This window comes from Puntigrus tetrazona, chromosome 14 (genome assembly GCF_018831695.1).
Source record: "Puntigrus tetrazona isolate hp1 chromosome 14, ASM1883169v1, whole genome shotgun sequence".
Classification (NCBI taxonomy): Eukaryota; Metazoa; Chordata; class Actinopteri; order Cypriniformes; family Cyprinidae; genus Puntigrus; species Puntigrus tetrazona.
In genome coordinates this window covers 23940502-23964915 of record NC_056712.1, presented here as the reverse complement: position 1 = coordinate 23964915, position 24414 = coordinate 23940502, and the positions used below count along the sequence as shown (strand labels likewise).

Sequence of the window (24414 nt, the reverse complement as noted above, 5' to 3'; positions counted from 1 at the left end):
GCTGGGCTGAAGATCAAGGACAAGTTCCGCGTCTTCGGTTTTGAACTGCTTATACATGTCTTTTATACACTGCGACAACCACAGGCAAGCGCTCAACCAATTGCATGCTCGGGATCTTTGGTTTGGTCCCGAGGCTCCTCCAGAGTGCTGCGGCATTTAGTCACTACCTAGTGTTAAGTGATGACACTAAATTGTCAAGTAGCGCTCTGGGTACAGATAAATGAAAGTGACGCTTCTTCAAGTCTCGAAGGGGGGGAATGTACAAGATTTCCATTCAGTTCAAATATGGATTTATCAACAGTGATCAACGCCAAACTATTCAGGTACGTGTCACGGGTCTCCTCCGTTCAAATCGTGCCACGGTCACACGCTGGGATAAGGGGAAGCCTCGAGAGTGTGCACCCACAGAGAAACCTGATCAAAGTGCTCTAGTAATTGGCCGTTCCATTGTACGGAACGTCAAAAATACACACACCAGCCACCGTAGTCCAATGCTTACCGGGAGCCATAGCGTCTGACGTCTTGTCACATTTCAAAGTGCTGGCTCGTGCTAAACGTACATTCCGTAACATCGTTATTCACGCCTGCGCTAATGACGTTCGGCTTCGCCAGTCGGACATCGCTACAAATAATACTAAAGAGGTGTGTGAATTTGCAAGCACAATGTCGGACAACGTCATACGCTCTGGTCCCCTCCCTGCTTACCGGGGTGACGAGGGTAGCTTTATAGACAGTTGGATGAGTGTCCGGAGCACGCCTGACCCGTTCAAAAGAGACGCTCTTCGTCCCTCCTGGGGTGGTGTCGCTCTTCTATCTACAAATATGGCATATAGTCTTAGAGCTCCAACATGACCAATTAGTGCCCAGGTCAGGAAACAGACAGACTGCCTAAACCGACCGTCTGCTAGCCGCCTCACGTCACAGGAGGCAGTTCAACTCTCAACACAGAGACTCTTTCACCTAGATATCACACTATAGAGCAGGGGGTCGCCGACACAGTGTCCGTAAGGACCATGCGAGTTGCTCGTACGCCCGTTCTAAAATTAGCTCAAATAACGCACTTATACAGTCAGCTGAAGCCATTTCCTTTTCTGCTATTCTCGTTTAAAAAAAAAAAAAAAAAAACAAAACAAAAAATAGCAAATGATAATATATTATTATTCTAATCATTGATTAATACGTAGCGTTTGTGGCACTGCAAAAACGCCATGATTGACCCCAAAAAAAGATGGCACAGAAAAGAAAGAAAACCTATCGTTTTCACGACGAATGGGAGCTAATTTTTTTTTTTTTTTTTTCCCCAGTCGTGAAAGGAGTCTGCGTGCGTCTCGTATGCAGGGCAAGTGTGGCGACAGAAAAGCAGCACAATGTGGAGAGACATTTTACAACTTGCCACGCAAATCAACCATGCTAACTACCCACCGGGCGGCGCAGCTACGAGCAGAAAAAGCTTGCCATTTAAAAAGGCAGCTCTCGGCAAAAAGCAACCGAAGCCTCATTAAGAGGTACGCAATACTCCATTAAGAAAAACAAGGCATTTTCACATGGGACACTTGTCAAACAAGCAATGCTGTTAATTGATAAAACTGCCAGCGTGTCTGCCAGCGTGGCCCACCAGTTGGACCGTGATCTGGTAAAGTGCAGGTGGTTCAGTATTCAATGTGACGAGTCGCCTGAATATGGTGACCTGCTACTACGCGCACAAATCCGACAAATTCTGCTTCGTTTTTGGGTCACTTTTGGGTGAAATCAAACACTTCATGCAGTCCAGAGGGGAACACGCCTCGCTGCTAGAGGACACCGACTGGATACTTGTCCGTTACAAACGCGAGGTCATTACTGAAAAACTGAACGGCCAGTTGCAAGGCAAAGGTAAGATGGTTGCCGATACGATAAGTGCTTTAATGCATTTCAAGCCAAGATGAGCGGTTAAGTGCTACATTCAGACTTGATGCTGGACAGATGCCGCTTGACATTGTAACTTTGCTAAATGACCTCCGCCTCAAAGCCTATCGGGGTTCGCCAAACTTTTGAGGCCTCGTCGACACGGAAAAGTACAGTGGTGTGTGCGCGGCAGCTTTGAAGGTCGCAAGCCTGTTTGGTTCCACCCGTCTTTGCCAATCAGCCTTTTCTGACGTCAACTTCATCAACAACAAACACGGAACACGTCTCGCTGAGTTGCAGTGTCAAATGACACGCCACAGTACAACGCACTGGTGGAGAGCGTGCCATGTCTGGCTTCCCGCTAACCGACAAACAAACGGATACCAGATTCGGTGTCCAGTTCTAAATATTGACATTCGTGATTTGTTAAGCGTTTGTGAAATGTTACGTTTCATAGCACGACTGTTAAGTGCATTTTTTTCTTAGGCTTCTGCAGGGCGTTTGTTAAAAGGTTTCAAACTTCTGCTGCGGTACATTGTGATTTCTGTTGTGATGACTGTTGTAAAAGTGATCGTTTCGTGTTCCGTTTGAAAAACATATCGATATTACTTTATTTCCCATCTTTTTACGAGTCTTCACATAGCTAAATACCGTTCATAACAATTTAAGCTCAATTGAGCAAATTGGCTATTTCACAAGTATGCGTCACACTGCTAGCCCTTTGCCAGGAAGTAGCCCTCGGTTTCAAAAAGGTTGGTGACCCCTGCTATAGAGACCGTGTCTGTTCCCCGAATTACAATACGCAGAGAACGTCCAAACAAAATTACAAGCCTTTTAATTAATTTCCATCAAATAAAAACGACCTATAATTCAAATAAGCAAACGATACTACTTGGCTCGCTGAATATTACATCACTTTCCACAAAAGCACTTCATCTATATGATTTGATCAAACATCAGAACCTACATTTGCTCCGTCTGACAAAAACCAGATGATTTCATTTACAGTAATTAATCTACCCCCTAAAATTATTGCTATCAAAATGAGCCACGTTTAAAAGCTAAAGTGTTGTTACAATTTACAACTACATTCTTAGTACTTCTCAGAAGGCAGGCTTCAAGTATAACTCATTTCAAGTTTTGGTGCCGCATATGACATTATTTACACAATCACGTGCTGCTGATAAATCCCCTGTCGTGTTTGTACTGGCTACTGCATACAGGCCACCAGGACACGGCACAGATTTCTGACATTTCTGATTTTCTAACACAGTTAGTACCGGCCGCAGTCTTAATCGTTGGCGATTTTAATATCCATGTTGATAATGAAAAAGACGCGTTAGGATCAGCTTTCTTAGACATTCTGAACTCCGTTGGGGTTACACAACGCGTCTCTGGACCTGCTCATCGTCAAAATCATACTCTACATCTAGTATTGTCACATGGAATGGATGTTACAATGGTTAAGTTCTGCGGCAAAGTCATGACATTTCAAATCACCATCTAGTCTCGTGCGAACTCCGTAAACTCTGCACCTTATTACAAGTACGGTAGAACCATCACTTGCAAAAACTTAATTAACAGAAACTCTTTTTTTCTAGCACTTTAGATACGGTTGCTTCTTTACACTTTAAGAAGAAAACAATCTGACTCCATGGTGTAATGAAAACACGGGTGGAGAAAAACTACAAGTATTTCGTATTGCCTGGCGGGAGACTATCCTGTCACACAGAAAAGCATTAAAAACGGCAAAATCTGATTATTTCTCTTCTCTTTTACAAGAAAACAAACATAACCCCCGGTATTTTTTCAATACAGTAACTACATTAACGACAAATAAAGCGTCAACAGGTGCTAACGTTCCCCAAGAGTATAGCAGTAATGACTTCATGAATTTCTTTACTTTTAAGATTGATACCGTCAGAGATAAAATTGGAACCACGCAGCCGTCGACTACAGTTTCACATCGGTTAGTGAGCTATAGATCCCCTGAGGAAAACTTACACATGTACATTAGACCCCGTTCCGTCTAAACCATTGCTATTTTGACCGTTATTAATTCATCATTGTCATTAGGATATGTTCCCAAAACATTCCAACTGACTGTAGTTAAGCCTCTTATTAAGAATCCGCATCTTGATCCCAAAGACTTAGTCAATTCCAGACCGATCCGGGGACTGCTCTCATTTAGAGTTACTAATGACCTGCTTCTATCGATCGCGACGTTCTATTGGATAGACTAGAAAACCACGTTGGCATTAGAGGAAGCGCCTTAGCGCTCTGATAGATATGATTTACACCCTGCTATCAGTTTGTAGCGCTACATCAGGAGGTATCATATCGCCGAAAAGTGAAATATGGTGTTAGCTTTCACTGCTATGCTGATGATACTCGGCTCTATACGTTTCAGCGCAGCCTGATGATACGCACCAAATTGAGAATCTAACGGAATGCATAGTCCATATAAAAAACCTTGATGATGACCTTCTTAATGCTACGTTCTGAAAAAACGGACATGTTAATAATTGGACCTAAAACCCCACATATAATAATCTAGAACACAGTCTAACGCTCCATGGCTGCTCTGTTGTTAATTCTTCTTCATCAGTTAGGAACCTAGGTGTGCCGTTTGACGGCAATCTTTCCTTCGAAAACCGTGTTTCCAGCATCTTTAAAACAACGTTTTTCCATCTTTAAAAACAAAAAAAATACATATGATTATATTAGATCATGCGTTTATGACATCCAGTTTAGATTATTGTAAAGCTTTATTGGGTGGTTGTTCTGCACGCTTGATAAACTTCAGCTAGCCCAAAACGCAGCAGCTACAGTCCTTACTAGAACTAGGAAGTATGATCGCATTAGCCCGGTTCTGTCAACACTGCACTGGCTCCCTATTAAACATTGTAAGTAATAAGATTTTACAATCTATTCAAAGACCTGAATGGTTTATTATAGGCATTTTAGTCCTGCCCGTCCGCTGCGTTCTCAAAACTCTGGCCGTTTCATTATACCTAGAATATCAAAATCGACTGCGGGCGGCAGATCCTTTTGCCATCTAGCGCCTACACTTTGGAACAATCTCCCTAACTCTGTTCGGGAAGCAGACACACTCTGTCAGTTTAAATCTAGATTAAAGACACATCTTTTTCACTTTTCACCTACAAAACACACCGACACACTTTTATTCAAATCCGTTAAAGGATTTTTAGGCTGCATTAATTCGATCAGCTGGAACCGGGAACACTACTCCTAAAATACCATGTACTTGTGACATCGTTAAAAAATGGCGTCAATGCTTATATTAGTCCCGTCTCTTTCTTAATCCGTTTCACAGTTTGTATCCAGATTAGATGGTGGATCAGTACACAGACATTATGTTCATCAGAGACCAGAACACTTGCTTGCGCTCTGTGGACCGATCCACACCCACCCACACGTTTAAAACTGAACTGGAAGTTAAGTGCTGGGCGTCCGGTCAAAGGAGAACTGGCCCCGACTGAGTCTGGTTTCTCCCAAGGTTTTTTATTTTTCTCCATTCTGTATGGATGGGGTTTTGGTTCCTTGCCGCTGTCGCATCTGGCTTGCTTTGTTGGGAACACTTAACTGCTAGTGATTATCGTCGAATTGATTACAGAGACCGTCTCTGCATTTAATAACAAATTTATACTGTTCAGTGGTTTGATGCAACCTCTGTTGTTAAAAGCGCTATATTAATAAAGATGCTTGATTGATTGATAATACTTTTAATACTTGTCTTTTTCTCTACATTGGAGTGGCTAAAACAAATTGAAAGTGAAATACTCATTTTTCACATCGTCATATAATAAGACGGATATACTTTTATTAACCTTGTTTAACTTTTGCTTTAATTACTGAAATATGAATTACTAAATGCGTTTGTAATTAAGCCTTGGCACACTTTTATTTATTTATTTTTTTAAAAGTCTCCATGGGCTCTCTCTTCCATATGAATATAACGATAACGCCGTGTGACTATTGGCTGCGCAGCTGAAGTTCGTGGTGCTGATTGGCTGCTTAATACAGCAATATCGCGATGCTAACGGCAGAAACTTCCTGAGGTAAGTACAGCTGGTTTATTTATTCTAACTTCTGTATTTTACTAAGTGAAATATGTTGCCCAAGCGTTGTAGACTATTGTTGTTTGAAGTTTGTGTTTGCATTAGCAGCTTCGAAATATTAGCGCAATATTGGATGAGCAAGGTTTTTTTTTTTTTTTTTATTATTGGTCATTAAGGTTAGGAATCTTTTACTGCTTCAACGTGCTTTTAGGACAGTAATGTATAATATGAACCGTCTATTAAATACTTTCGTTAATTAATTTTGTGTGTTTGGCTAATGATAACTTAATACTGTTCCATAAACGTGTATATATATATATATATATATATATATATTAGTGATTTTCACTGATTCATAGCTAATACAAACAACACGCTGACCGATGGCGAATCGTGTCAGATCACCGTCCGTGTGAGGTAAGCCGTTATCACTTTGGCCTTGGGACTAGGTCCGGCCGCATGGCGCTGTGAGCCTAAATGAGTGCGAAATCGGTTTGGTTTTGACCACAGAAAAAAAAAAATGTTCATATGCTACGGTTTCATTTTAATTGTTTTGGAGTCAGCACATTGAAGTACCAACATTGAGCTTGAATCGTAAACTATTTGTGCTATCCATTTATTCATTAAAACTGTAGAAAAATATTTTTCTGTCATTTCTATATTTGTATTATTTTTTTAATATCTGTGATTGTACGTATATTTAAAAATATAACAAACGTATATTTGGACACGGCATTTTTATGTTAATTATTTAAAAAAATAATTGACAAAAGGTTGTGCCACTGCCTAATGCTGTGTGTAAGGGGAAAAAAAAAAAAACCTTACACACAGCATTAGGCAGTAGCTAACCTTTGTCAAAAAAAAAAAAAAAACAAAAAAACAAAATACAATTCACTTTTTTTTTTTTTTTATTTTAATTTAAACTATTGTTTTCTACAATGCTAACATGACAAATGCAGCGATAATTCGGTTTACCATTTTTAGTCAATGTCAAAATTTGCCTTTATGTGGATCATTATTGCTCCGGTTTCCTCGGTTTTGTTGTTATATTAACTGTCTCTGTTGTGTGAAGCATTCATTTATAAAATGTCTTTTCTTTGTTTGTTTAGATTGGTCATTGAGCTTTATCTCCCGAGCAATTCTTGAGGTTTGTTGGCATGTTTTGCTTGTAAACCAATTTAAAAAAAGTAAACTCTACAGGATTAGAAAAATGAAATGTGTGACATATTTAGTCAAGATAAATGAGAACGATGTGTCTGACATTTCATTTTTCTTCAAAATTATAGCAGTACGAGCACTACAAAGTCTCCACCGCACAATATCCAGTAGGTTTAATTAATGTTTTGGTTTTTGATATAATATGAAGAGTCGGCAAAGCAATATTAATAAGAAACTAATACGAGTAAATTGATGCACTGTAGCACTTGCGTTCACAATAAAACCTTTGAATAGCATGCTGAATTTTGTGAAATTAACTAAAGAATGTTGTAGGCCCCAGTAATTTCTCCTTTCTGGTAATTTTTGAGAGTGATGATTATTTTAATTTTGTGGGGGAAACATTTCTAATCAAGTTATTGTACGTTATGAATAAACAATCACAGGCTATACAAAAGTAAAATTTGTTACAAAACTATTAGAGACGCATCTGTAATATTTGTTTTTTGCAGTAATAATTTTGTTGTTTGCAGACCATCTATTCAAAGAACAACCTACATTCTTCTCTGCAGTTGAACGCCTGGTTAGTGTGCTAAATGCCTAAATAGTGCAATGTCTTTTTTTTAACATTATTATCGTATATATAGTTGCCTAATTTGTTTGTCTTCTCTAGGTTTGGGATTTTCTCAGAGCAGCAGTTCTTCTTGCTGTGTTTAAACAGCCTGATCTTGACAACAGTCCTAGAGGAGAGTGATGTTTTGTACATCGGCATTCAAATGCAGCTTACTGCTGAAGGAAGAATCCAACACAATCGTCCAAGCATGGATGAAGTGCCTGCGAGCGTCACAACTTCTAACCACACCTACAGCGTCCAAAAGTCAGAAGTGTTGACGGGATATCTGAGAGGGACGGGAGCTCCAGAAATGGAAGGATGGTGGATTCCTCTCAATGAAAGACTTCAGCGTCTGTCAACAGATGTCAGCCATGCACTGCTTAGTGTTGCTCCAGAGTGCTTTGCTGTGTTCAGAGATGGATATTTTGATTCACATTCCAGAACTGTTGAACGTTTCTCACATGTAACAGAGGATGGAACTGCAGTCATGTTGATTTTCACTGACCTGAATGACATGGCCAGCGGATTACTTCAGCTTTTTCAGAATCGTGGTGCTCACAGTACCTACGAATTCATGCCCGTTTCATTTGAAATAGAGCAACGGTCAGCGATAACAATGCCATCTGCAGCTTGCCAGTCACTCTCACAAGTAACTTCATCTCTGCCTGAACCACAAGGAAATGTTGGTGACCAAAAAAAGGGGCGTCTTAAATATGTCATCAAAACAAGCAAGCAGAGAAGAAATGCGTAAAATTGCTGAACAGGTTGCAGGACCTAAGGATACTCTGTTTTGAAGAGAATGAGGAAAAAGAGGTATGCCACCAGTTGTCTGTTTCAAATGAAGAAAGAAGAAGTCGTTGTCGCCGCCAAGAAGTGTAATCGAGATCTTTGTCAGAAACAAAAAGAAGAAGCAGTACTTGGTTAGGAGGTACCACACTGACGCTGTTTTCCAGAAGAACATGAAGGATTATACGGTCAGGAGGTGCGAGACGGATGACCTTTTCCAGAAGATGATAAAGCACTATCTCACTGATGCTGGGTTCCACATAATACACAAGTTGAGATGTGCATTAAGGATCAAACGAAAACACAGGCCATACATTTGTTTCAGCCAAGATACACCCAATTCCGATGCAACAAACCAGCCTGTGTCATATAGCTTGATGCAAAAGGCCATATCTGCATTTCGGTGTCAAATTCTGCTTGGTCCATCTAACATTTGCACTGTCTGTCGCAGGGCTCTTTTTCCCCAAGTCGAGTCAAGATGTGCAAAAGAACACGATGTGTCAAAAATGTTCATGTTACAGCCTCTTGCTTAACATTCATCAAGGACATCTTGATAAATGACGCTGCCACATTTGAATTTCTCCGTGATGATCAGAGGAGGAGGAGAAACAGAAAGTCGATGTCTCTGAACAAGGTGACCAGAGTGTTAGCACAGAAGGGGAGGAAAAAAAAAAAAAAAAAAAAAAAAGGATGAACTCAGGCCTGGGCTCACTCTGGACATGTGCATGCAGCCACTTGACATTGGACAGGACTTAATATCGTACGGCGAGGGAATCTTCAGCATCGCACCTGCTCAAGGGAAAAAGCCAGTTGGATTCCAAAAGGTTCCAAATCCGGAAGCCATGGCTTTCCCTGTACGGTTTTCCAATGGACGAGGCACGAAAAGTTGCGTTATCACAGAGCATGTACATTAAATGCAAGCTTGTTCTGCGTGGATACTCGTTTTGCCAAAGACCACAGTTCTCGCTTCCTTGCAGTTTGTCACCGAGGCAAACCTGTTACAAAAGATGGACGGAGAATCTCCAACAAGCTTCTTCAGGATGATCTTGAGATCGAAAGACTGGTCCACAGCCGTGACGCCACTAGGTTTATGCAACCCTTGAGAGGCACTCCATCTTATTGGGAGAAAACGTTGAGAGATCTACAGGCCATGATCAAGACAGTTGGGGACACCTACCAAATTGCAATGGCCAGAAGTCATAACGGCAATCAAGGCTCAGCAAGGTGAAGAGGTTGACTGGACTTTACAAAATGTGAAATCCTTCAAAAGTAACCCCGTCACCGTCGTGTGGATGTTTGAGAAACGAGTTGATGCGTTAAGTCGAGGAGAGTCGAGGATTTTTTTTTTATAAAATAGAGTCTAGTTTCAAGCCAGAGGAAGCCCACACATTCATCTGCTGGCCTGGGTAAAGGGAGCACAGGAATTCGAAAATCAGTCTGACCAAAAAGTGTGTGACTTCATTGATCGTTACTTAACCTGCCAGTTGCCGGACTCGACCACCGATCCCGAGCTTCATAAACTTCATAGCAGGAATCACTCCAAATCTTGCAAAAAAAGGAAATGTGTTGTGCAGATACCGGTTTCCTAAACTACCCGTGTCAGGCTCCACAATCACCAGTCCAAGATCAAAATGAAGAACAACAAGAAGAACAAAACGAGGAAGACCAAAAGAAGGCAAGACGAGATGCGGTTCGATAAACAATCAGAGAAGCCAGGACAAAACTCACGGCATTGTGGGATTTGTTAAAATGATCCTCAGGCCTCGTGTAATCTTTCCGAGGAAGATTACCATAAAAACGCCAAGGCACTATCCACTTCAAACGTGATTTTGCTGAAGCGTGATCCAAAAGGAGGCTTGGGTAAATGGATACAACCCAGATTTGCTGAGGGCATGGAATGCCAACATGGACATTCAGTTTGTTCTCGACTCTTTCAGCTGCATCACGTATATGCTTTCCTACATTTCCAAGGCAGAACACGAAATGAGTGATTTCTTGAAGACCGTCATCAAGAGTGTTCGACAACAAAGAGCCTAATTCAGAGGATGTCTGGATGTCAGGTATGATAGATATATACCGAGCAAAGCCTCAAACACTGGAGTTTGAAATGATGTGCCTTGCAGACTGGTCAGCAAACTAAAAGGAAAGAATGTCCACCCACTCCTCAACGATATGGGATTCGTTCAGAAGAGAACTGTTGGTAAGGCTGCAATTGCAAGTTATGCTCGCTTTTTTCGAAGGAGAAGCGACAAGAAAGTTATCCAACGTATCTGGAGTTTTACAAAAGTGCATATGTGGAACTCCCGGCACATCCTGGTCTCCTGATGCCTGTCTGTTTGAAAAGCACGGCAAAAAAATTGGATGCAGAACATGACGCGTTGCAGAACAAGACGACGCCGATCTACAAGAGGATGAACAACAAGATGTCCCGGAGTACCAGATTCTTCGTGAAGATGGAGTCGTACAACAGATAGAGGCACCTCAAATGACTGCCGAATTTGTAAGGAACATGTTTAGGCAGACATTTTTTTTTTACACTGTTCGACAGTGGTGTCAGAAGCGTGCGTGGGGTCATAATCCAGAGCAGTTTTTTTACGGCTGTGGGAAATGCCATTTCATCAAGTGCATACACTCAGAAGCAACCAAGATTCTGCGACAACTCCCTCGACTCCAGGAAGAAGGGGATCTCTCAGTGCTCATGATGCCGTTGTCTGCTTTTACTGGAACATCTCGTACAAACGCTGCGTTCCCTTTTAAAACTGAAGCCAAAGATTTCAGCAGATCAAAGGCAACAAGAAACCTTTTGGAGGCATCTCTTGCCTTGTAGTAGGGGATTTCTATCAACTTCCTCCACCAAGTAAAGCCAAACCGCTCTGCGTACATGAAGAGGACGTGCTGGACTTCTGGAAGGACAATTTTCAAATTGGTCACCCTCAGAGAGATCATGCGCCAGAAACAAGACCTTGCTTTTGCTCAGCTGTTGAACAGACTACGAGTGAAGCAAAAGTCTGAAGCTCTCAGGGAAGATGATAGAGCTTCATTACGGCGGGCTGTGAAGAAGCCAGCCAGGAGACTGCCCGCGTGATGCTCTGCACATATGAACCTGGAAAGCAGTGTACTTTTTACATTTTCTGGAGCAATCGGGAACACCACATTTGAAATCAGTATTGGGAACATGACTGAATTTTCATGTGCTGACAAAATGATAACAGATCACAGAACTGACAGCATAGCGCTTAAATCAAAGCACTTACGTTAACACCGGATCTTCAGTCATCAGGTTATTTATGCTGAAATGAAAAAAAAAAACAAAATCACAAGCATGTCGGTGTCTGCGTAACATTACTTTTTATTAGTGCCACTGAAAGAGATTTTGTGTGAATCGCTTTGTGTTATTTATTTACTAAGCGTGAACTAACGTTTAAGCAGAATCAAACGCCTAGATGAATTTAGACATTTTATAGCATTAAAACATCTAGATAGTCTGGTTAAGTGGTTTTACAAATGGCATGGTCAATGTGTCCGTATCACGTGTAAAATAATAAACACTTAAGTGAAAACTGATTTTTTCACATTAGCAAAAGATGCCAAAAATCAAACAGCTAATTTAGGCTAATCCCTGTATGTGATTAAAAACACTAACTTACCTTATGAATATTCAAACGAACAATTGGATTATTCCATGGCCAACGATTTCGCGCTCTTCTCAGCGTCGTCCATTTTGTGCTGCGTCATAAACAGCTACGGTTTAAAAAAATAACGAAGGACATAACAACTTGGCGATGAATAAAAGCACAGCTCACGCAGATGTCACTTTCAAACTTAGCAGCTTTCTGTCGGTCAGTGTAACAAGATCTCTTGACCCACCGCTGCAAAAGATATCCACCGTACCCTCGCTCACGTCAGATAGGCCTACGTTTGTTCACGTTACATCGCACATTGACCGCGAAAGACAATCAATCCCACAATGCAATGCGCTTACACTTTACACTATGTAACTTTCTCCAGCACGCACACGGTCACACAAGCGGTTCTCCTGCTACAGGTTTATTTGAAGGCTTTTCTCCAAAATCCACCGTGAAAACTAAACGAGTATTTGCAAAAAAATAAACACACGGTATGGAGTTTCACACAACGTTAAATTGGGTACAAAAAACATACTAACATTTTATAGACAGATAAAACAGACAGATATTAATAAACTAAACAAACTAAATACCTCGTTGGCTGCATGCTGTGACAAAGAAAAAGTCTTTACATCTTGATAATTGTTCAAGTCCTTTTCGACGAGAGCAAACTTCTAACAGAGTATACGCGACACACGCGCCTTTTTCTAGTGGAAAAGAAACAACATCGCACCTGCGCAAATGCGCCAGAAACGACATGTCAAAATAAAAGTCCCGCTACATACGATAGACAAAATAGAGCATAAAAGCACACCTAATTAACAAAGAATTCAAAATAATGAAAGTGACCAAATATAATTACATAAATTATAAACAACAAAAATGACAGCAGTTACACAGTATGATTCTGTATTAGAAAACTGCTGTATATTTACAGACAATCTGCAAAATATACAGAATTTTTCTGTTTTATGAAAATACAGTATGATACTGTTAGAAAATGGCTGTAAATGTACAGTAAAGTTTATGCCAAAGTTTCATAATTTGCACTATAACCATTAAAGGAAGTAGGTAAATGGTACCGGGGATGCACTTTAAGTTTACAGAATTTTCCGTTTTTAAATGGAAGGAAATGTCTGTAATTTTACCACAAAATGACCTGGTGATTTTCTGCCAGCAAGTTCTCAGTTTTTTATGTTTTTTTTTTTTTTTTTTTTTTTACAGTGTATTACTACCACTGATGCATTTTTACCATCCAGCCTGGCACCGCGTATGAATTTAATCTATTCGTTTTCAAATAAAGTAAGCCCGGTTGCCCCACTGAGAAGAAACAAAGGTATTAACGCGTGTTGTTGGTCCTGATGAAAAGTGTGACAAAAAAAAGTTCCTAAAAAAGGTTTGTGAACATATCACAGACAGTCCATAAATAAAAAGCGAAAGTCAAAGACTAGGGTGGCCTGGTTTTATTTCGGCCTGCTGGTAAATCATACGCTAACGCTGTCTGTCACGTCCCGGCCAGCTCTGGGGTCAAGCTATCCTGAGTCATCCACAAAGAACACGAGCCGCTGTCTGAAAGCTTCAGGAGGTCGTGACGCTCGTCAGATGCGGCGGAGCCTTCCGTGGTCACTGACTAAACCGTTTCACAATTCATCGCACAATTCTCAGGAAACTTGATTAAGCACAGAAAGCGTCACGCGCATTTTAGGAGCTATCCCCATCTCTTCACGACTATGCTCATCCGATCTCTACTGTGACACTTTTAAAAATCGCAGTATCGTTATGCGACATGCCTGTAATTCAGTATATGAATCAGCTCGTTATATTCAAATATGGTCAAATCGTTTTTTCACCCATTTTATATTTAGTGACTTCTGCTGCCCTCATAAGGTGAGCTCTGGGACTGCAGTCATGACGAACCACGTGCTGTTTATTACCACCCAAACACGAGCAGTTCAGTTACGACACATAACGTTACATTTTACAAAGCTTTAAGGGGAGACGCTGCGGGCAAAACCCTGTGTGTGTGTGTGTGTGTGTGTGTATATATATATATATATATATATATATATATATATATATATATATATATATATATACTTAATTACACACACACACTTTACATTTTTATTAGATTTTTTGTCTATATCCTGAAGGCTTTTTCAGAAGGATTTGTTCATATATAATTCGCTTGATAATATAAAACCTTTTATTCCCCCAATAAAATGCATTGTTTTCTGTCTGTTTTCATAAGTATTTTCTGATTAAATGAGACACACAAAAATGCCCTCTGTAAAAACTTTTGACTCTAATACGTCAAACAAATTAAATAAGAACTAAAAAAACTGGCTTCTTCCGGTGTACAAATGGATTCGAAATGTAGAAATGTAACATGTATTTGCATATTTAAACTTAAAAAAAAAGAACATTAAAACAACAACTTTAACAACATTAAAATAAAAAAATGTTTGCAATTAGCAAAACAATCAAGTAGGTAAGTAAGGCGATAACTATTGTTTTTTTCTCGTCTTTCAGATTTGATAAATGGTGAATTTACAACTCGGCACCGGTCCGAATGAAACACAAGAAAACAAACCTACATCACACTAAAGCTGCGGTCTCAGGGGCAGTTAAGCTCCAACCAGCTCCAAATCACATCCGCTTGGCCGTTTCTAATAATCCTAAAGACCTCGAATGGTGTGTTTGATTACGGTTGAAGCTAAACTGTGCAGTTTGAGACCAACGCATTGAAGCCTACACAACGGCTAAATGAATAGCAAAGGGCAACTGTTGACGCTGCTCGTGTAACCACAGATGCTCATTTGCATTCAGCTAGAAGACACAGATCTGCACCACCAATGCAACTAATCAACAGTAGTTCACAATTATATTTCATAACAATAATAATACAAATCCCCTCCAACATTTGAAACTTTTACATATTCAGAAAACCGTTCAACACCTGCTTGAATACACATCCCAGACAGATTAAATACAAATCCAAACAAAAATGCAAAACAGTAACAGAGAGAGACGGGGTTAAAAAACAGATCATATCACCAATGTTAGCATATGTTTATGATGGGGTCTCCTTTTCTAGTGTTTCACAGCTGAGTACACACAGCCCTCACTGGGGTTCACTTCTGATTCTTCCTCGTGATTATTTTTGTCTTCTGGAACATTCAGTACAGAGTATTGCGTGTCGGCTGGAACCTGCAAGAAAACACAATGTATCCCTCAGTATATAATGGATACGATGAATATGCTTTATATGAAATGCTTACCAAAGATCATATACGAAAATTAAATGATAATAATGTTTGCAAATTTGTACCTGGTCGTCTGATTGCTCAGGCTCAGTCGCTGTCCCACGACTGCACCAGACAGAAATATAATGATCTAAAATAAAGCATATAATAATTATTGCTATTTTTTACTGTAATAACTAAATGACATTTGTTTTGTAGTGGTAAAAACGACATACTGTAAAAGTTCTGGCACGGGTCTCTGCATCTTGTCATGCAAATGAAGTAGACATTTAAAGCAATCGAAAGCAGCAACGCTTCACAGAGTACTACGGCGATAGGAATGTAGATGTTGCCATAGCAATAATCTGAGAAATTAAAAAAAAATGATGTGATCGATATGATGAAACTAGCTTCATAAACACAAAGTAATCTTATTACGTAAAAAAGTTATATAAAAAAAAATTGAAAAAATGCTTGACACAATAAAAAGGTTTCAAATAAAACTCATCCCCTACCTGTCTGACATGTCCCACCATCTGAAAAAGGAAAAAGAACATGGGTTTGTATTTGTATATATATTTTGCATTTGTTTGTATATATATATATATATATATAGTATATATATATATATATATATATATATATATTTATATATTGTATACTAATATATATATATATATATATATATATATATAAACAAAAAAGTTCAAGTATAAGTTCATTTGCAAAAACAGATAACATTTTTTTTAACTTGTGCACTTCAATAAAAAAAACCCACAAAAAAACAAACAAACAAAAAACCTGGCATTGAAATTAACCATAGCCTGAAAACAACACATACTTTGTATTTGTGTGTGTGTCTATAAGTTCATTTGCAAAAACAGATAACATTTTTTTTTACATGTGCACTTCATAAAAAAAATATAAAACACAATAAAGAAGACAAACAAACAAAAAAACCCTGGCATTCTTTGTTTTTGCAAATTAACCAGAGCCTGAAAACAACACATACACACACACAAACACATATATATATATATACACACACACAAATACAAAGTATAAGTTCATTTGCAAAAACAAATAACTATTTTCTTTACTTGTGCGTTTCATAAAAAAAAAACAAAACAAAAAAAACACAACAAAAGCTAAAAGACAAACAAACAAAAACCCCCGGCGTTGTTTGTTTTAGAAAATTAACCAGAGCCTGAAAACAACACATACTTTGTATTTGTGTGTGTGTATATATATATATATATATATATATATATATATATATATATATATATATATATATATATATATATATATGTTTGTGTGTGTGTGTGTGTGTGTCTATAAGTTCATTTGCAAAAACAGAAAACTTTTTTTTTTTTTTTTTTTACTTGTGCACTTCATTAAAAAAAAAAAAAAACAATAAAAAGACAAACAAACAAAACCCCGACATTGTTTGTTTTTGCAAATTAACCAGAGCCTGAAAACAACACTTACTTTGTATTTATACATGTTTGTTCGTGTGTGTGTAAAAGTTCATTTGCAAAAACAGATAACAATTTTTTTACTTGCGCATTTTATAAAAAACACACACACACACACACACAAAACAAACAAACAAACAAACAAAAAGCCTCCCCCCATGCTTTATCTGTTTACGCAAATGAACCAGAGCCCGAAAAGCACACATACTGGCTTTACAGTGATTTCTGATGCAGACAAATGTTTCAGTCAAACCACATATAACCTACATGTATACAATATACAACAACTAAATCTGCTGTTTGTTTTCGTTTTGATCTAAAGAATTATAAGATGATACTTACGAACAAAGCTCAAAAGCAGAAGAACAGAGAAAAGTCTCATATTAAAGATGCGTCGATGTGCAAATCTAAGATAAAACTTGAAGCCCTTCCTTTTTTTAATCTAGTTTATATGAAAAGTACTCCGTAAGTTCAGAGTAAAAAAATTCCGCAAATCTAATAACAATAACAGTAATAACAATAATGCATTGTTTTGTATGACATTAATAACACGCTGCTCAATGCGCTAAACATAACCCTGAAGTTCTTTCAAATGAAAGGCATGTTTTTAATGGTCACTTTGTCAAAGGACAGATCAAAACCACAAAAAGGAGGAGTGTTCTTTATAATAACCTACTAAGCTTTAGCATGAAGGGTATTTTATTTTTAGACGTAAGATATGCATCTGCAGCATGGTCAAAGCACAGAGACCACAAACACAAAAACATCATATAAATAGAAACTGTAAGACACAATATCGCTTCCCGTAATTAAAAAATGCAATTTTCATTTCTGTTTTCCGCTTACTATGAGCGTGATGATACTTTTAATACAAGTTAACACTAATAATTGAAAAACATATGTTCCTAAACACTATGTAATTACCATTAAAAAAGTTTAAGCCAATTCAAAGAAGAGTTTGAGACACTACTAATGCTAGCCTACCTTCAAAGCATTTTATTAGCACTTTATTTTTAGAATACAGACAAACTGTTGTGGTGCAGCTGCAAAACCACTGACAAAACAGCACCATTTCACTCACTAGATTCACAAAGCTACAGTTTTTTTTTCTGTGTTCCAGTTGCATGCTTTCAAGATGAAAGCTTGAAGAAATTGATCTACATGTACACGCCCACACACACACACACACACACACACACACGCGCGCAAGTGTATAAATGTACGCGCAAACTGGGAAGACCAATGAACGGAGAGAAATTGAGATTGTTCAGTTTTGTAAAATCACATTATTAATTATCATATTAAAGCTATCGCTTTACAGCATTTTTTTTTTTAGTTTGAGCTCAGAGATTGTTTAAACAGATTCAACTATGGCCCCTAGATGGCAGCAGAGCATTTGATCTGGATCTGCATTACCCTACAATTGGCAGGTACCGAATTCCTCAATTTTCCTCAATTGATTCATTACATTTAAACAGTCTAACCCATTTTTTTTTTCCTTGTAGTTCAAATGTCCAGTGCTCAGTCTCCTCCGGGGCGTTCGGTGTCGCCTGAGAGTTTTTTTTGCTTTTGTCATCCACAGGGAACCCAGAGGAAACAACCTAAAGAACCGTAGCCCCCTCTTCGTAACCCTATCCGAATATTAATACCCATCGAATCCTGCTGGGAATATTTCCCTCCTTTCCCGGTGTCGAAAAGAATAACTTGATTTTCTCATTGCATTCCTCAGCCTGTTGAACTAACAGTGGTCTGAGGCCGTGTTAGGGAGGGTGAGGAGAGTCAACAGCCGCTGCCGGGGCATCCAGCGCTCAGTTCCCACACAAAACACGCGACACTTTGGGGGTCAAACTGTAAAACGCATGGGGGAAAATAGAAAATTATTTATTTCTTACAAAAATATCAATAAAATACACTTACATGAGCACCAAAGTAAAAATCGCAGCATGCAGTATAAACATGTCACATTTATAGATTTTAAAGAGATTTGTGTATCGGCTCACAAGGGGTTTCTAAAGACCCTGCGGACTAGCTTTTGGTGGAGTCTTAATATATATGTATTATCGTCAAACAGCAATGCCATGTTTACAGCTCATCTGTAAGTCGAGGTGATACACGATGCGTTTGAAATAAAATAGCTTCCCTCGACTGTAATTAGCAAACAGTGAGACTGAATTGGCAAAGAGAGATTGTACGTTACGTAATACTGCAAACGTCAGAAAGTTGAGCTGAATACATACACGCAAAGTACCTTTTAATGTTAATACAACAGAAGCCCTTACCCCCTTTCCATTTACTCATCCGTCTATATTCCCTGACATTTCCTTGCATAATTTCTTCACAATATAATGTTGCGATACAAAAAACAAACGAGAAAAAAAAACAAAAAAAAAACACCACATCTCTGCTCATTAACTGACAGAATACATTGTAAACAGGGCCAACAGTATATGCTTAACACAGATCATCACAGTTTCTCCAAATATAAAATATCTCTGCTTTACTTCCCGTGTAATGCTTGGCTTTTGAATAGCAAAAGTATTGTTCTTGGATTGTTAGCAGTTGCTCGGGTTGCTTTGATTCAGTGTTATTTGATTTTGAACTCCGAAGCACCTAAAGGAAACCCGAGGTCCACTGCAGCTCTATTTTCCTTGACCTGAGACACTTCAAGGTAAATGGGCTCCATCAGAACAGTACGGTTGTGGTCCTCGGGTGGTGGCCCTTAGCTCACGAGAACAGAGGCAGCAGCATGGGTTACCCGATGGTAACATGTTAACACTGGTAATGGAAATGCTGGTGTACTTTCCCCTCCATGTGTGCATGGGAGTGTGTGTGGGTGTGAGTGTGCATGTCTGTGTAGACCTTGGTATAAATCTTCGGAGGACCGCTGAGAGCTGGGGGCCCCATACCCATTAGTCTCTGGTTGGGCAGGTCAGGGTTGAGGCCGCTGGCCGTGCTGGGCTCCTTGTCTGGAATGTGGTGGTCTCGATAGGTTGTCGGCCGGGGAGGTAAAGCGCTCTGGCGTCTGCGGCTGTGGCACAACCAGAGCACGATGGCTCCTACGATGAGAAGGGCGGCAGCTGGGATCCCAATGATCAGCGGCCAGGGAAGACCGGGGCTGATGTGGCGGGGAATGACGTCCTTATCCACCTTGGGATCTGCAAACAAACATTGAAAGCATTGATTCACTGCTACAAATCGGCTAAATCTGGCAGCTTTGGTTGCTGTTATGTTATCAGACAAATATATATATATATATATATATATATATACCCTATAAAATACCCTAAAAATATTTGTGCTGTAAGGCATATAATGTCATACACCTCTTTGCAATGATCATTTATTTAAAAACACAAGATGTAACATTAAACCATTTATGTATAGTTTAAGACTCAATATTAAAATGATAAACATTATTGTGCATAAATGATGAGTAAACAGAATGTAAATTTGTCCTTTTTCGTTTTACTTTAATTTTCACATTATCAAAATATTCACAATAATGCGCTGTAAATGTACATGGAATGGAAAGTCAGTTCTTCAGAGTATATAATAATAGAACTTAAATCGTGAATACTGTGATCATTTTAGCTGACCTGAGAGAACAGTGAGGTAGGCGCTGCGAAAGCTGTAGCCCATGGTATTCGCTCCTAGACATATGTACATTCCAGCATCCTCGTCACGCGCCTTGACGATAGCCAGCTTGTTGAGGTAGGAACCGTCAGGTCTGAACCACACGTCTCCGGTGGGCAGCACCACAAAGTGCTGTCCTCCTACCTCCAGCGTGGAGTTATAACGCCCCTCTGTGCCTGGGTCCACTCTCTTCAGCCACTGTATCACGGGCTTTACATCACTGTGGACTTTGCATTGGAAGGAAGCTGTTCCACCAAACTCCACAGTCGTGTTGACAGGATGGGTACCTGTCAGAATGGGTTTGGAGTTGGCACGCTCTGTGGAGAAAAGCAATCTGAATATTAATTTAAATGATCACGAGTTCATTTATGCACTTCACATTTGTAACTGCTCATGGTGTCATGGTAAAAAGAAAAGAGTTTGGAAGCATGACATATTGAATCTTAATGAGTCGAGGTGCTAATACAGCTCAAGTCTGGCCCGCAACACTTCTTGATACATTTATTCATATTCTCCTATCATTTTCTGCCATCTTCAAACTATTCATATCAATAAGCGTTGCAATTTTTTTATGTTAAATTATAGATTTGGATAAGATTTTAAATATTTCTGTATTTTTTTATTACATATAATTTATAATGTTTATAATTGTTCATTTATATATATATATAAATAAATTATTAGCAAATACATATTTTTATATAATTAAAGATACTACACTTGAAAATCTATGAAAAAAATCATCACAAAATAATTTAGCTATATTATTAAAATAATCTTTCCATTGGATAAAATATCTATATGTTTATGAAATATTATTATCATTATTATTATTAAAAATATAGAAATAATTACAAAAATAGATTGGATTATTTATATAATATATTTAATTTTTACATCTATATATATATATATATATATATATATATGCTGGAATTTTCCCATGACAAATCGTTACATCCCTATACATGAATATATATTACAAATATATTATTTATAAACATAAATATAAATGAACAACCATATCCTATCGCTCACCAAACTCACCAATTACATCCACTTTGTAGGTGGCATTGATATGGCCGGCTGCATTGGAGACGTGACAGGTGTATTTGGCACTGTCCTGAGGCTGCAGGTTCTTCAGAGTCAGTGTCCACTGCGGCCGTCTACTCTGGTGAGGGCTGGGCAGCTGGCTCTGGTCTTTCCACCATGTAATGACCGGTGTTGGATTGCCACTGGCCAGACACTTGAGACGCACCGAGCTGCCGACGGGCTGCTCCAGCACACGCCTGCGCATCTTTGTGGGCTGAGTGAAGCGTGGCTTCACTGCGGAGGAAATAAAACATTTACAGCATGAGGTTACGGCTGGACGACAAAACATATTCTGTTAGGTAGTCACACAAGGGCGATGAAAAGAACTGTCTTAAGCCCTTTAAGGACACGGGCACTGACACGGCCCATGCTGATGACCTCATACGTTAAGTAACGAGGAGTGAAAGATGAGGAGGGTGCGTATCAGACGCTCACCCCATGGCTCTCCGGTAGGGTCCTGCAGGGTGAGATCAGCGTTCGCTTCTGCTGCGTCTGGAGGAGGCTGGTTCTGAGTCACAGCTGCATCATCTGCGAGACACCGTCCAAAGAAATGAATCGTGAGAAATATTTGCTGTTACGATTTTCACCATGCTTCCTATTCAAATAACCAATAGGATTTGTGGAAACATATTTTAGAAATGAATCATTGTGAATTCATACCTAACTGCAACATTAAAATATACAATGGCTATTTAAGTATTTAGAAAATTAAACCTGACAAAAAAATAAATATGTGTGGAAAAAAGGCTGTTGTTTGCAGTTATAATATTTTTAAATGTGACTCAAGTGTCCAAAACCGTTCTCTAATGCTGAAAACCTTTAAATACTAAACGTATTTGATATTTTATCTATAAAGACTTGCTGACAAACCATTTCAGGCAAATCTCTTTAATTTAAAAGCTCGGCTTGTTTCAGTGTTAATGGATTAAATGTTTAATTTTCTAAACTTGTTTAAGCACCCCAGTCTAACTCATCAATTGAAAAATCCTCATGATCTCAGGCATACCTTAAAGGACAGTTCAGATATTGCTCCATAAATCAGAAGTCAGATGTTTCTCTAGCAATATGAGCTCTTTCATCTCCATTCCCACTATTAATGCCTGCAAATAGTGTCATGTAAATCATGCTGAATGAGCGGGTCGACGCAAAGGCCAACACTTGGTGAGATTTATTTGTAGTGCTTTGAGAGGCAACAGAACCCCTCTGTGCCGAAAAACAAGTGATTTCACTTGGAGATCAGTGGACTGTGAGGTGTGTGAAGGATTTTGTGTTTTGTTTCGGAACCGGTGACGTTTCAGAACTCCATGGGAACGATAACCAGGCCGAACCGCTGTATTATTTTAGAGGCGTTTGTGCGCTGGGGGTGAACAAACACTGCTATGGTGTGTCTTCTCTCCGGTTTCCACACTGTTTAAGACACAACACCGTGTTGACTTAACCCTGGACAGGAAACCAATTAACTGACTTTAACCTAAACTGTGCAGACAGAGCTGAGAGCCCTACTTTGTTTGGGGTGAATTTCTCTGGCTTGGCTCGCAGGAATGCACAGAGATCCCTCTCACTTCCCTGAATCCACAGCAGACGGATCGCCGGCACACACAAGTGTGTACATGAACCCAGCACAACATCTTTATGTACACAACATTACTTATTCTGAGCAATCCCAAATCAACAAGCCATGAATCAACACTCGCTACAAATGGTTCTCACATGGCTAGGTGATGAAACTACTTATAAAATGCCTTATGAATGCTTTCCAGAACTCAGCTCAGCCAGCGTCATCAGTGGTTGGTGCAGCTAGTTCTTCAAGAAAAAGCGTAACCAAAACATTATATAAGGTTTCTTCTTAAATGACGCAGAGTTTAAAGCCTACAGCAGTGTCACTACGATTGGTACCAATATTTGGAAACCGTATATATATATTGGTTGGAGTTATTATAAAATGAGAAATAAAATTGTATCAATAAAAAAAAAAAAAAAAAAAAAATCTTCCAGTTGCTACTGGTTAGTAGATGTTCTTAAAATGTTATACTTTTTTAAAAATACTGTTTTAAGTACTTAAAAAATTGGTTTATTGTTGTAAAAAACTTGCCTCAACAGATTTTCATGGTCCCACTAATCTTTTATTATAAAGGAAAAATATTTGAAAAACAAACAAACAAAAAAAACAGCAAAAGAAATATTGCATTTTTTTAGGAAACTATTTTATTATATTTATATTTTACTATTTAATTATATTTATATTTTGATTTATAAATATAATATAGTTTAAAATAATTCATTTAATGGCAAATCTCTGTTGCATTATAATTTTTTATTCTTTCATATGATTTTTCATTTTATTGTCATGTTATATTTTGTCCAGAATATAAATAAACACAAATAAAATAAGCACAAATTATTTTTTACATTATGATTGTTTACGTGATACAATTAATATATATACAGTACTATGCAGTATTATTTTTTTTTATAATACTGCATGTCACATGGACAATGAAAGTTTGGTAATGGCTCTTTAGCTAGGAAAGCCTTCAAACTCTCTGTGCCTCTCTTTCTATAGTTTTCGCTGTCCTGAGGCTGTGTGTATAGCTGCTTTGGAATAAAGCACTGCACCTTTGTCCCTGCTAAGCCTCATATGCTGAGCACGGGGCTTGCATGTTCAACACAGACGACCAGGCCAAAGCAAGCAGAAGTGTTTTCACCGGCCTTCAGTCCATTGTTACCTTTGGCCCTGGGGTGCAGGAGCAAAAGTAAGCCGTTGCTGCTCTATTCAGCAGCAGCAGAGTGGAATCAGCGGTGCTTTATGTGGGCTAAAGT

General features: G+C 38.8%; 2 protein-coding genes and 1 long non-coding RNA gene across 5 annotated transcripts in view; 1 reads left to right on the top strand and 2 right to left on the bottom strand.

Moving 5' to 3' along the window:
- Positions 1-5519: 5519 nt before the first annotated feature.
- LOC122357204 lies at positions 5520-10850 on the top strand. 3 transcript variants are annotated; one of them, XR_006252439.1, is made up of 5 exons: positions 5520-5966; positions 7076-7113; positions 7253-7291; positions 7655-7704; positions 7795-10850. XR_006252439.1 is itself a non-coding variant. In XM_043256489.1 (4 exons), exons 1-4 carry the CDS (start codon positions 6913-6915, stop codon positions 8483-8485), a joined length of 981 nt encoding a protein of 326 aa, XP_043112424.1. In that variant the 5' UTR covers positions 6852-6912; the 3' UTR covers positions 8486-10850. The 3 variants fall into 3 exon arrangements, 2 of the variants coding, with proteins under 2 accessions (XP_043112424.1, XP_043112425.1); XM_043256489.1 differs by lacking the exon at positions 5520-5966 and having other exon boundaries at positions 6852-7113; XM_043256490.1 differs by lacking the exons at positions 5520-5966; positions 7253-7291 and having other exon boundaries at positions 6852-7113.
- A 3500-nt stretch (positions 10851-14350) lies between these two features.
- On the bottom strand, positions 14351-15759 carry LOC122358238. Its single transcript, XR_006252587.1, has 3 exons — positions 15628-15759; positions 15478-15542; positions 14351-15356 (listed from the first exon to the last, which is right to left on the bottom strand). It is a non-coding gene; the product is annotated as an uncharacterized LOC122358238 (long non-coding RNA).
- A 2381-nt stretch (positions 15760-18140) lies between these two features.
- Positions 18141-24414, bottom strand: part of fgfrl1b (fibroblast growth factor receptor like 1b) — a 28067-nt gene continuing 21793 nt past the window's right edge. The window contains exons 4-7 of the mRNA XM_043256649.1: positions 22030-22122; positions 21550-21828; positions 20466-20819; positions 18141-20024 (exon numbers count right to left, since the gene is read on the bottom strand). Coding sequence (XP_043112584.1) covers positions 19639-20024; positions 20466-20819; positions 21550-21828; positions 22030-22122 — 1112 coding nt within the window. The 3' untranslated portion in view covers positions 18141-19638. The remainder of the gene's footprint in view (positions 20025-20465; positions 20820-21549; positions 21829-22029; positions 22123-24414) is intronic.